Here is a 13,157-nt window from a genome sequence, read left to right on the forward strand (position 1 = left end):
CACTTTATTGCAAAGGTCTGGACTGAACCCATAATATCTGAGGTATGTCTGTAATTTTGAATTAGAATAGAGCTCCCCAATCAGTGTTCTGAATAAATGTGAGCACTTCCTGTGTGTATCTTAGCAAGTAAAAAAGTTGGAAAAACTCTGAATGAGAGGTTGGAAGAGCCATATGTGTATTTTGTATATTGAAGAGGGCAGGGAGGTAAGGCTAGGAAAGGGAAGAGTTCAGTCATATCACTGTGAAATCCATCTATGTGTGATGCTGATCTCAATGGGTCCTGGACCCGAAAGCTCAGAATTAGAGGAGGGAGGTCCTTCAGGACTGTGATGGCTTCTTTCTCCTTGGGAGGCTTCCTGAATATTGTTAGAGGATTCATTTTATGTACAAATATGTGAGTCTCCAGGCCTGGTGACTCATTGTATAGCCTTCTGGGCCTATTTCAAACCTTTGAAGATAAGAAATCTGCACCTGTGTGGCATGCCCATGCAATGGAATACTACACATCAATGAAAAAGGAATAAATTATTAAAAATTTTATAACATGGATGAATCTCAATATAATTGTGCTAAGTGAAAGACATCAGAAAAAAAATACATACTATAATATGCCATTTATATGAAATCCTAGAAAAGGCAAACTAACAGAATGACAGACTGGTTGGGGATGAGGGGAAAGGAAGGGTGGGAGAAAAGGCTGTATGTCAAAATTTATCAAATTATACACTTTTGGTGCCATTTACTGTATGTGTATCATACCTCAAAAGTGTAAAAGAAAAAAAAAGATAAAGATAAAAAGTTAACCTTTTCCTTTCCAATCCAACTGAAATTAAGGGATTTCCTATGTGAGCAGGGGGCCAGGTCTCTATCTATTTGAGAAAGTAAAACATCATCAGAAATGTAAAGAGATGGAGAAAACTGTATTAACCAAAACTCTTCTCCAGAAAGATATGTGGTTAAGAAGCCACTGGTAGTGGAAATAAGATCCCTAAGAGGTATTTTCAGGTAACAACAGAGGCCTTCCAAAAAGTGTGGATGTGGTTATTAGTTGCCTGGGTTTTGCATTTCTGAGTAGAACGTGCAACTTTGGAGCCAGAGCTAAGCTGCTTGGGATAGTGGAGAAGTAGCTGCCTGTTTCTACTAGTGCTCTTCATTCTCTGTTCTTCTCTCAAGTAATACTTAGCTTCTATCCCCAATACACCGAGAACAAATAATTAAGAAAGATTGGTTTGAAGGTATGCCTGGCCCCAATCCCAAGCCCAGTGTTGCAGGAAGTAGAGCCAGCTATTCTTCCCGGGTACTTCTCTCCCCAACACCAGAAGGAATATGGTCAACCGTATTTCTGACAGGGTGTTTGGAAGTTGCTCCTGCAGCAAAAGGATGTATATATAATACATGCAGAATAATTACAACTCACAAGGTGGGGACAAGAGGAAGACAGACTCAGACCGTGAAGTCTGGGAAACATGACTCGCCATGATCTTCAGCCTCTCAGCGAGCACGAAAGGGGATACAGGTAGAAAGAGGGAAGCTGACCTACCAGAAACAGGGCCACGGCGGTGCCCAGGATGAAGCCTGCGATCACGTCTGAGCAGTGGTTCCGATACTCAGAGACCCGGTTGAGGCCCGTGAGGAAGGCTGTGCAGAGGGTCCCGAGGCACAGCACCGGCTTGGCCAGTCGACTGCTCTTCGTCTTGATTGTGCTTGTAATGTACATCTGGAATAGGACAGAGGCTGGGCAGTGACCAGGCAGCGTCTGTGTGCTGGCACTATGCACATGTGTGTACACACACCAGCACATACAAGCAGGGGCCTGTGCCAAAGCAACCACACCAACTAGTTTTCCTTGAACTCTGCTAAGCTACTTAGTAAAAAAAATTAAAAACATTTAGGCCAAAAAAAAAAAAAAAAAAACATTTAGGCAGAAAATCAGTGCAGCAACAACAGTATTTTGTATTCTAGTGGGCATGTGAATACAACTTATGCAGTGATCCCTTGCATTACTATAATAATCAGATTCAGAACATGTAATTTCTGTGCAACAAATTAGAGACTCATTGGGGTATTAAGAAATCCATATAAAAATCTCCGATACAAATAAACCTTCTATGAGGATGAAGTTTATGGTGGAGAAGACCGGGTAGGTGAGTGACTGTGCATAACTTTTTGTGTCTCCTATAGTCCTAGCTGCTTTGTCACACTTTCAGGCAGTGTTGACCGATTAGTTGATGGACTGAACTAGAAATTCCCAATCACTGTGTCACACACATAGGTTTCAGTTGTGCTGGGAAGTTGATTCCCACCTTCCTTGGCACAGCTGTGACTATCTCCATCCATTCATTTACTCCAGTGTGTCTTAAAATATTAAACTTTTTTGTGCGAGCCATGACTTGCAAAAGGTTGGGAAGACCTGAACTAAATAAAGGTTGATGCAATTTATGACACCTGAGATGTAGACTGTTATTATTTCATTGAAAAGATCTGGGTAAGAATCTTAAGTTTCATAGGTTCAGTTAGCAAATGTGTTCCTAGTGGTTTAGAGTTAGGAAGGAGTGCCTCTTTCAAACAAGTAAACACTTTGTTAGATCACCTTTGGTAATAGCTACAAGTCACCACTAGAGGGCATTATTGATCCATCATTTAACAAATGTGACAAGTTTAGCAACCCTAAAAAATATGCCTATACTTAAATTTTATTCTATAGTGTGTATGGCCTGAGTACACGTAAGTTGAAACAGATACATTTTACAATATTACAATAGAAATTGTTACTTTCCTAGAATGATGCTTCAACACTAATGTGGATAACAGAGGCCCTATAAAACTATGATTAGATGGAAGTTTGATACATTACACTATTTGGAGGCTGTGTGGGGAATATTACTTAAAATTCATACTGTATATATTTAGTTTCTTATGCTCCTATATTTTCTAATTATATTCTTTATAAATCTTTTCTGTAAGATTATGAACTATTAGGAGCATGGACCTAAATGATTAGTTAGTATTCTTCACAGTATTAACCAGTACTTAAGAAATCTTTGAGTAATTTCTAAAAGCACTTAACATGCATTATAGGCTCAGAAGATGTTTGTGAAATTGGAATCTTATATCAGGGTTTATCTGATTATAGTCTGCGAGGCATGATTTGAATTGGATTATATCTGAATCCTTCAAAACGTGTTAGAGCAGTATCTTCTATGTGAGCTGAAGATATTTACTTTTCTTCTCAAAAGAAGTTTATACTTCATTTGATGAGAAAGTAGTTTATTATGAGTAACAGATTTATTTTTATAATGGTATTATAAAATTAATTTCACACAGCAGTGACTTGAGTCTGATAGAAATATAGGAAAGGGCACAATACATTGTCTTGTACTATTTAGGTTCTAGATAATTGAGGACAAATCAACATTTGCAAATTGAAAAATATGCTGAATGCCTCAGATGGCTTTCTTTGTTTCAAAAAAATACCTGCACAGAGGTTTTTTGATTTGTTTTTGATAAAACAAGTCTAACCAAGCTATGATTGATCTGTTTTGTAAATTGAGGCTTCTGTGTTATTTGGACTCATGTTTCCTTAATATGGGGGCAGCTGAAATAATTTTTACCATTATTCATTAAAGAATAGATCTAAAAGGAATAACCAGGAAGATATATATTGGGCAGTTGGTGGCTGACAAATTGATCCTATAGATGTGATCCTGTACGTGGGACACACAGGCACTCAGCAAATTATTTTATGTTCTACTAAATAGACCAGACTCATAGTCAGTCACCCTTTTTGCACCCTGGGGGCAAAGGCACAGCCCCTCTTCCTTCAGAAGCAGAATGTGCCCCCTGCAGCTTGTTTGAGAGGGGATGGGAGCATGCCCCCCAGGGTGGGCCTGGCACACTCAGAATGCCTGGGAGAAATGGATAGTTTGAAAGGGGTCTTTCCTCTGCCTTTTCCCTCCTCGACTTTTCATTGTGAATCACTACACTAGTCATATTCTGAATATAAAATAAATTGAAGTAAGGAAAGGGGGTGTTTTTGACCAACACTGGTCAATGCATTGATACCTGCAAGTGCTATTATGCCATCAGCACATGGGGCCTTTGAGCTCATCCCTATAGACATCTATGTTCCGGGTTCTAGGGAAACCGAGGCCAGAGAAAGGTGAAATGAGGTTATTTCCAGAATGAATGCTGTTAAAGAGCAGGAAAATAAGAGGCACACCATTGTTTCTTCTTTAATATGTGGGACATACTTCGAATTTTCTCTGTGACTAGAGTGAGAAATTTTAAGAGAACATTACTCCCCAGTGGGGCAGTCAAAGGCAGTGACTTGGGGAGCAATGAGAAGTGGACTTTCGGGTGCTGGGGTTCTTCTGGGATCACCCATCTCTCCTAGCAAAGGGATGGAAGAAAGCATCAGAAAGAGCAAAGGAAAGCTGCGTATTTATCCTGGGTCTGCACACTGCTGGGGCAGCTGCTCACATAAGGCCCATGCTCGCAAATCTGTAAGCAGGTGTGAGGAAGGTGTACTGTTCTGGAACCACCCAAAACCCTGGCAAAAGAGTGCTGTTGGGGTGGTAGGAGAACCCCAGACACGGTGCCAGGAGCCTGGGTGCCAGCTCTGACTGTATGTCCTTAGCTGTTCTCTGGGCTGCAGCTTCTGCTTCTGTATGACGGGAGGCTGTAATTAGGTGACTAGCAAAACTCTTTCCAGAACTAGCATCCTCTGGCAGATCAGGGAATGACGCTGGGATGTGGGGAGTGGGGTGGGGGTGGAGGGCTATTATATCAATACCATGATATAATAATATAGGAGAAACAAGTTGTACAAGACTTTAAAAATCGCTAAGCGACAGTGATGAAAGAATGGGGACGGGGAGAGCAGAGATCCACCCCCGAGCAAAAACCTGGGAGAGACGGCAAGACGCGCGCTCACCGTGGCGTATAAGGCGGAGTAAATGCTCAGCGCGGCGTGTTTGGAGGGAAAGGACCTCCGAGCCTTTTCTACCACCTCCAGGTCCCCGGTGCAAATGTTGCCGTTGTTGATGAACTGGTGGTGCGCCTGGCAGTCCGCGCCGGTGTAGTTGGGCTTGCACACGGTCAGGAAGTACGGCGTCAGGTGCCCGGTGACCACTTGCCCGGCGTTTACAAAAATGTCAGTAGCAAAAAGCCCAAATGCAAACACCCCTATAAGAAAAGTTAAAATAATCAGGAGTGGCGACATACCCCATCAACTGGTTTTGCCCCTAAGCGGAAACAGAGCGGTGAGAGTCCCTGACCTATGGAAAAGATCCTAAGTCCTTCCCAGGGTCAGACTGTGCCCCCACTTTCCTCCTTCCCGGGAGTGGTGCCTGCTTCCCAAACCACCGCTTCTTCCGAATGGACACAGACATTCTACTGTTGGCATCTTATTATTCTGTACAAGTAATATAAAAGTACAGTCTAACGAAAGCAACTTGAATTTGAGAGTCATATAGCCCTGGGCTCCAGTCTCACCTTTGACTCATCGGTAGCCTCAGCTGCAAGATGAGGAGGGTAGTTTGGGAGTTTGGGAAAATAAGATATGTGCAAAATATCTGCTATGGTGCCTACATCAGCAGTTCTCTTTCCTTGCACAAAATACATTCTCCCTTATTCTATTTGGAAATACAAATATTCCTAGGAGGAATATCATGGCTTCTGAGAGTGAATGAGGCTTTTAGGGAATTGTCTCTAAAAAAGAAAGATTATTTCAGAAACTCTGAATTTGATGTTTCATTTGATGTCGGAAACAAGAAGAGAGAATAAAGAAAAGGTGTTAGGCAAATGTTGCTGACTGTCTTAGTTTCTTACTGCTGCTGTCACAAACTGAGTGGCTTAAAACAACACAAATATGTCCTCTTAAAATTCTGGAAGCCAGAAGTCTGAAATAGGTTTCATTAGGCTAAACTCAGGGTGTTGGCAGGGTTGTGTTCCTTGTGAAGGCTCAGGGTATAATCCATTCCTTGCCTTTTCTGTCTTCTAGAAGTTGTCTTCATTCCGTGTTTTAGAGCCCCTTTGCAGCAATTCACGTCACTCTGCCTTCTGCTTCCATTGTCACATCCATCTCCTGTGACTCGGGCCCTCCTGCCTGTCTCTCATAAGGACCCTTGTGATTACATTTGGTCCATCAGGATAATCCAGGATAATCCCCCTATCTCAAGACCTTTAATCACACCTGCAATTCCCTTTTGTTGTGGAAGGTAACATTCACAATTTCCAGGGACAAGGCCATCTTTAGCTGGGGAGGGGGCCAATATTCTGACTTTGCTGTTTGGCTGAGAACCCTGCAGGTGGGCTAACTTCCTGTATTTTATCTGTTCTCTGGTAAATACCACAGGATTAGCTCCAACAAGCTTGAATGTAGATAATGAGAATTCCTCATGGGAAGCTTTGTTGTGAATTTCAAAGCCCGTATATTACATCTATACATTATCTGTTAAATGCATTGAGGAAGGCTATATAGAGCTAAGGTACAAGTCACTTGAGAGGATGAAGAAGGCATTTCAACTGCAACTCAAGGAGAGGTAGGCAAGTGTGAGAGGTAGTATTAACCCTTGTAAATGTCAAGAGTCTGCTATACTTTCAATTAAATGTCTACCCAACTTTTATTCCCATATTCAATATTCTGAATCTGCAAACTGTGCTGGTTTCAACACCCCAGAGTTATTCCATTATAGCAGAAGTGAAGACAAGTTTGGCTGAAACCTTCATCCAGTTTTCATTTTGATCTGTATTGATTGCTATAATTTTCCTTTCCGTGGCCTTGCCAAAACATGCTTTATCACAATGAGAATTGGCTCTTTTAATAGCTCCGGCTGGCTCACACCCACAGGGTCCGACCTCTGGGAGCAGCCATTCACTCAGTGATCAGTCCTGGCAGTTTGCACCCTCAGGTTCTTGAACTCTGAATGGCTGGAAATTTTTTTACGTCTTTAAGTAAGATCCTCAAAGACTAGGTCTCTGGCTCTTTCAAGGGGCAATAAGTCTGTCCAGACACACTTTTCCAGGAAACTATAGGGTAATTTATGATTTGAGAAAGGAAAAGTGACAGTATTTCCTTCTGGCACTTTGTCAGAAGTTGTTTCCAATTAGGGCAGGTTTGCTCTTCGTGAGGCAGAGGATTTCTAGGCTCCTTGAATCGGTGTCTGAGGTGCCAGCTCCGTGGTCACAGTGATTCTGGGACTGTCGGCTCTCCACCGTCCTCTATGTTGTTGATGAAATCTGCTTTCTCTTTGCCTCTTCTGGATTATGTCAGCTTCTCCTGATGGCTTGACAAGTGTCTGCTTTCCAGACACTTCATTTTGGTGCATTTGATCTGGCTTCAGAAGGGGGCCGTGTCAGCAGGGGGAGTCCACCTGCCCAGTGCATGTCACACCAAGAAAGGGCCGTAGAACTTGCAGACAATGCCACATCATACAGGGCTGTTGTAAAGAAACTCAAGCCATCCCTCTGTTACTTATCCCTGAGCTTCTTATGGGTATTTTTATAAAGCACTAGAAGCTAAAAACAGCTACTTTTGTCCTTTAGAGTCTGAGTGAAGTACCACTTACGTTCTCCTGTGTTACAAGGTATGATTTGAAGGAGATATTTTAAAAATGTCTGTGTATCCTAGTCTGGTATTTAAAATTCTAGTGAGACCATAGTTTTGAAATTAAGACATTTTTCGCTCCTGTAACCCCCACCCCCCGACCTTCTTGGCTGGTTCTGTGTGGCTCTGCTCATCAGTGGTGTTCCTTGCTTTGGGGGGGGACAATTAAATTTCTGAATGGATTTTCAAATTTACAACAGACACAAAAATCTAAAAGTAAACCACTTTTGATTGGCCAGAGCTATGTGCTGGAGATGTGTGTTGTTACTGCTGTTGATTTGTTTGTTCAGAATTCTGAAGAGGCTTGGATTGCAAGATCAAGATCTATAGCCTAGCCCTAGAGTATGTGACAACTGAGTTTCTAAAATCACCGTAGAGCAGGGTAGGATATAGATGCACATGTCACACAGGAGGAGATAGGACCCCGCCTGCTCTGGCTAAAGCAATGAAGAGCCACTTCAATGCTTCCTGCCTCATGCTGGGGTCAAACCTCAGGGGCTGGGCAATAAGAATCTCCAGAATGATTTTTGAAAATTCAGATAAAGGGCATCCTGTGCCTCGCAGGGCCTAGCTCTGGAACTCTGAAAATCCCCTAGAGAAGTTTCACATCCAGGTTGGCACCAGAAAGACAGGGCGACTGCATTATCCATGGCTGAGGGAGGGTCAAATTGGTTGAGTAGAGGCTTGGAAGTAGGACAAAGAGACTGGCATCTACTGATGATGTCCATGGTTGGGTCATGGCGACATGGCTCCTCTAAGGAAACCTGACCTTGCCTCCTCTTTGTGGCCTAGAAGAATTTAATGGACACATGCTAGGCTAGCTAAAGGATAAAGAAAGGTAACGATGAAGGTGTCCCTCCTGTCTTCTCCCTCAGGGTTTCAACTGGACCCTATCTGATCTTAGATAGCACATCATTGGACAAATTAGGATCTTTGATCACTAGCAATTAAGACATGGAGTAGAATTCTGTGGTTCCTGCTATGAAATCCATGCAGGGCTCCAGCCCTTATACTCCACCAAGAATGCAGTGGAAACAGTGACATAACCAGGAAACAGGGGTGATGAGGATCTTCAAAGCCCCTGATAGTTGGTCTACTGGTAGACAATCACAGGGCCCATCCCAGGACACCTTCAGAACTGGGCACAATATACATAAGCAGACTGCCCAGTGTGGAGGAGGACTCTGTTGCTGTCCACCAAGCAGACCTTCATCATGAAGCCTAGAGCCAGGCAGTAAAGCAATAATTAGCAGAGGCTGATGAAGGACAAATTCCCTCTTTTTCTTTTTTTCTTTTTTGAGACAGGGTCTCTCTCTCTCTCTCTGTCACCCGGGCTGGAGTGCAGTGGTGCAACCCTAGCTCGCTGTAGCCTCCAAGTCCTGGGCTCAAGCAATCCTCCTGCCTCAGCCTCCTGAGTAGCTGGGGCTACAGGCACATGGCACCACACCCGGCTAATTTTTCTTATTTTTTTTGTAGAGACCGTGTCTTGCTATGTTGCCCTGGCTGGTCTCCAACTCCTGGCCTCAAGCAGTCCTCCTGCCTCGGCCTCCTAAAGTGGTGGGATTACCGGTGTGAGCCACCATTCTCAGCCCCAGTTCCTTTTACACGCAAAGAGCCTGTGACCGTAGGCGGAACCTCCAAACAGAAGGCCGAATGTTCTGTACTAAATTATAAATGTGTAATTTTCCAGTTAAAATGGCACTTTGCTGACAGCTTCTGATGGATTAACTCTCAGTTGGCCACTAAAGTACACAACACAGTGAAAAATGATGAAAAATGGTGACACTGGGAGGTAGAACTGATGCCAACCCACAGGGAGAACCAGTGAGGTTTCCACCACCAATAACCTACATAGGAAGTATGTTTAATATCTCCTCTCCCCGCCCCCCACACCTCATGGAAAACTCAAGCTTCCCTCAGAAGACAGAGCCCACAGGAGAAAACACAGGGGACATTTTCCTTTCTCTTTGACTGCCCTCTGACTCTGAGAGCCAGGATTTTAGACTCCTCAGAAAACAGGGCTGCTCCCTGGATGGGTTCTCGCTGAATTTTCCTGCAGACTGTCTCCTCTCTTACCTCATTTCCCTAAATGAACGTAGAGACACACCTCTGCACAAGAACGAGGCCGGAGGTTGCAGGGGTGCAGGCCCAGACAGAAGCTCCGCGTGCCATGCAGACTGGCACGTGCTGGCTCCTGCACCCCTGTGTGCCCCCTCTCTGCAGAGCACCAGGGAACCGGGCAGCGAGGATGGGAGGATATGCCAGTTCACTGGAGCTGAGGAGCTCCAGGAGGAAGCCTGCTAACTAGGTTTCGACTCAGGGCTGTGCACGTCTGCTCTCAAGCTATAGCTCTGAAGAGTGGGCCAACACGGTCGCACGTCTGTTTGTTGGTGAATGTTGAGTGTGTATAGATCTCGCCCCACATAAGAGTGAATAGGGAGAAATAAACAATCACGTATCATATGGGGTCTTGGAAAAATACTGTTTTCAACTAGTATGGTACCATTCTTTCATATTCCTTGTTTCAGTAGGAACGTTACATTTGTGTGGATTATTCAATAATGTCCATCTCTTACATTAGAATTGTAGAATAGGCAAGCTTTATAAGAGCAGGAACATATTTATTCTTATCACTGTATTCCCAGCACCTACTATCAAAGTTGGCACATAGTAAACATTTAATAGATATTTGTGGAATCAACAAATTGCTAAAGCAACTTTACAGAAGATTAACAGGAGAAGATAAAAGAGCAAAGGAACTTGTCCATATTTTATTTTTTAAATTTAATTTTTTTTTGAGACGGGGTCTCTCTTGCCTGGGCATGAGGGCAGTGGCATCATGATGCTCGCTGCAACCTCACATTCCTGGGCTCAAGCGATCTTCCCCCCTCAGCCTACTGAGTAGCTGGGACTACAGGCGTGTGCACCACACCTGGCTATTTTCTTTTTTTTGTAGAAACAGAGTCCTGCTGTGTTTCTCAGGCTGGTCTAGAACTCCTAGATTCAAGTAATCCTCCTGCCTCGGCCTCCCAAAGTGCTAAGATTGCAGGTGTGAGCTACCAGGCACAGCCCATATTTTCTAATCTATGTTGATGTTTCACATCCCTGAGTCTATGGAATGTACGGTTGACAAACCATTTAGCATGTAGGATGCAGGGATCATGGCTCTTTTTATAAATTTCACAAAATCCAGCAGAGCACTGGACACCTGGAAAATACGATAATTGAAAACTGGGACGTTATAAGTGTCTCATGAATTGGGAAACTTATAAATCATAACTTGGAAATCAACGCATTCTATTTTCAATGCAGCAAGAATGAAAAAAAAAACTTAGCACATGAAGATCTATGCTATCACAAGAAACACTTCTTATTGGAGACATTTGTGAAGCACATGGAATTGAAGTCATGATGAACTTGGGAAGTACCGATGGGCACAGTTTTACTGGGACTCGCACATGTTAGAAATGTCCCCATTTCTGATTCTGAGATGTTACAATGGTTGTCAGTTTAAATATAACACATGGGCACATAAAAGTATGGCTCCCACACATTTTCATGTGGGGAAACTAGCACAGGATACTTTAAAAAAGAAAAGGATAGTGAAAAAGAAATAAAAAGTTATCTGGGTTCAGCTGGTAGCGACACTCTGCACCTGTGTGAAAAGGGAAGGGGAGGGATGTTCCTACCCTGAGAGGTTGTGGCAACCAAGCCCCACGCCCCCTCAACGTTCCTTCTCAACCTTTTACAGGTAATTGTAAAGAGGACCATTCTTTTGTCTCTGAATAGCAAAATGCTGTAATGAAAGAGAAGTAAAGAGGTACTATGTTGTGTGATTGAGAATGCTTGAACATTTCCTTGTTTTCAAAACTTAACCAGCTTTGTGGATCTTTTAGTGGTAGGTTTTCTATCATGAGGCTCACAAAACAAGGAAACTTGCCCTCCAGTCAGTTTCTGACCTGTTTTGTTTGTAAAACTGATAGGAAATCTTATCCCACACAGATGTGTGCAAACAAATGGCATGGGTTCACCAGCACCCTTTTCAGCAAAGGAAAGGGAACACTTAAGGAATTCTTATGTTCAGTTTCCTCAAACTACTAGCTGTTGAATTCTGATCCAACTATTAGCTCTTAATTCTGGATCATGTCTTTCATTAAGTCACCACTGTAAATGGAATACAGGATACAAAGATATGGATACAGTTCCTTTTGCTTTTTTCTTTTGCCACATCAAGGTCCCCAGTAGAAAATCTCAATGGAGAAAGTAACTCAGCTCTTGCTATGTTGCCCAGGCTAGGGTGCAATGGCATCATCACAGCTCACAGCAACCTCAAACTCCTGGCCTCAAGCAATCCTCTTGCCTCAGCCTTTTGAGTAGCTGAAACTACGGGTGTGTCATTGCACCTGGCTAATTTTTTTTTCTTTAGAGATGGGGTCTTGCTATATTGCCCAGGCTGGTCTTGAACTCCTAGACTCAAGCGATCCTCCCGCCTTGGCCTCCCAAAGTGCTAGGATTACAGGGATGAGACACTGTACCTGGCTTAGGAAACTATTTCTTTCAGAAAAGGAGAAATGGTGAAATGTTTTTTCTCTAACATTTTTTATTCAAATTGGAAGTTTCTTAATGAAGATAAGTTATCTACAATTACCATGTTCCTTATAAGGATGTGCTGAGCTGATGAGATGTTTGAATATGCCTGCCATGGAGACTAGGTAGAAATACTCATAATAAAGATAGTGGTAGCTAATACATTGTGCTCAGTATATAGTAGGTACTGTACTAAGTGCTTTGTAATATTAGTTCACCTAATGCTCACCACAACTCTATGTGATGGACACTTGTTATCTCCACATTTCACAGATGAGGAAATTGTGGTACAGAGAGGTCAATTAACTTAACCAAGATCACACAGCATGTAAGTACAGTAGCATGGCTTAGAAACTAAACTGTATGGCTCCAGAGTCCATATTCTCAATCATAATCCTCTAAGCTTATTTTTGTTACATATTTTAAAAGATTTATTGGTAAGCATCAGGCCATGAAAACACTTTGGTTAATGCTTGGTAGTGCACACACACACACAAGGCACCAAGAAGAAGCAAGGACTGATAGCACGTCCCCGATGAAATGTATTGCACTTGGCACAACGGAACAAGAATTCCACAATTTTGTAGTCACAGTCTTCCAACGAGAACGTGATGGAAGAGCTATGGTCTGTCATCATTTAATAAGACATTTTTCTCATCACTTTGGCAATGAATCTCTTTTTAGTATGATGCAAACGCAATTGGTGCAAAATTGACCCATATACATTAACTATTTTACTTCAAAAAGAAGTTTCTGACGAAATTGAATCCATCAGTTCCTCAGATAGTAAATTTAATGGATTTATGCAACAAGAATTCTGTGGTCTTTCTCCTTTAGATACTGTGCAAACACCCAAGGCTGGCAACAGTCTCCTTATCTTAATGGCATGGTTTAAATCATAAGAATAGATTTCACTTAACTCAATTAATCTGAACCTTAGTTATTCTATCTATAAAATGGGTT

General features: G+C 42.6%; 1 protein-coding gene and 1 long non-coding RNA gene across 5 annotated transcripts in view; one reads left to right on the plus strand and one right to left on the minus strand.

Annotated features, from left to right (window-relative positions):
• The window catches only part of LOC123645830, an 88,037-nt gene that overhangs the window by 19,545 nt on the left and 55,335 nt on the right, over positions 1-13,157 (plus strand). The window lies entirely within an intron of this gene.
• The window catches only part of PLPPR1 (phospholipid phosphatase related 1), a 252,267-nt gene that overhangs the window by 8,710 nt on the left and 230,400 nt on the right, over positions 1-13,157 (minus strand). For both annotated transcript variants that reach the window (XM_045562315.1, XM_045562314.1), the window contains 2 exons: positions 4,935-5,185; positions 1,542-1,718 (listed from right to left, as the gene is read on the minus strand). In XM_045562315.1, coding sequence (XP_045418271.1) covers positions 1,542-1,718; positions 4,935-5,185 — 428 coding nt within the window. The remainder of the gene's footprint in view (positions 1-1,541; positions 1,719-4,934; positions 5,186-13,157) is intronic.

The sequence above is a fragment of the Lemur catta genome, chromosome 10 (assembly GCF_020740605.2).
Source record: "Lemur catta isolate mLemCat1 chromosome 10, mLemCat1.pri, whole genome shotgun sequence".
Taxonomy (NCBI): Eukaryota; Metazoa; Chordata; class Mammalia; order Primates; family Lemuridae; genus Lemur; species Lemur catta.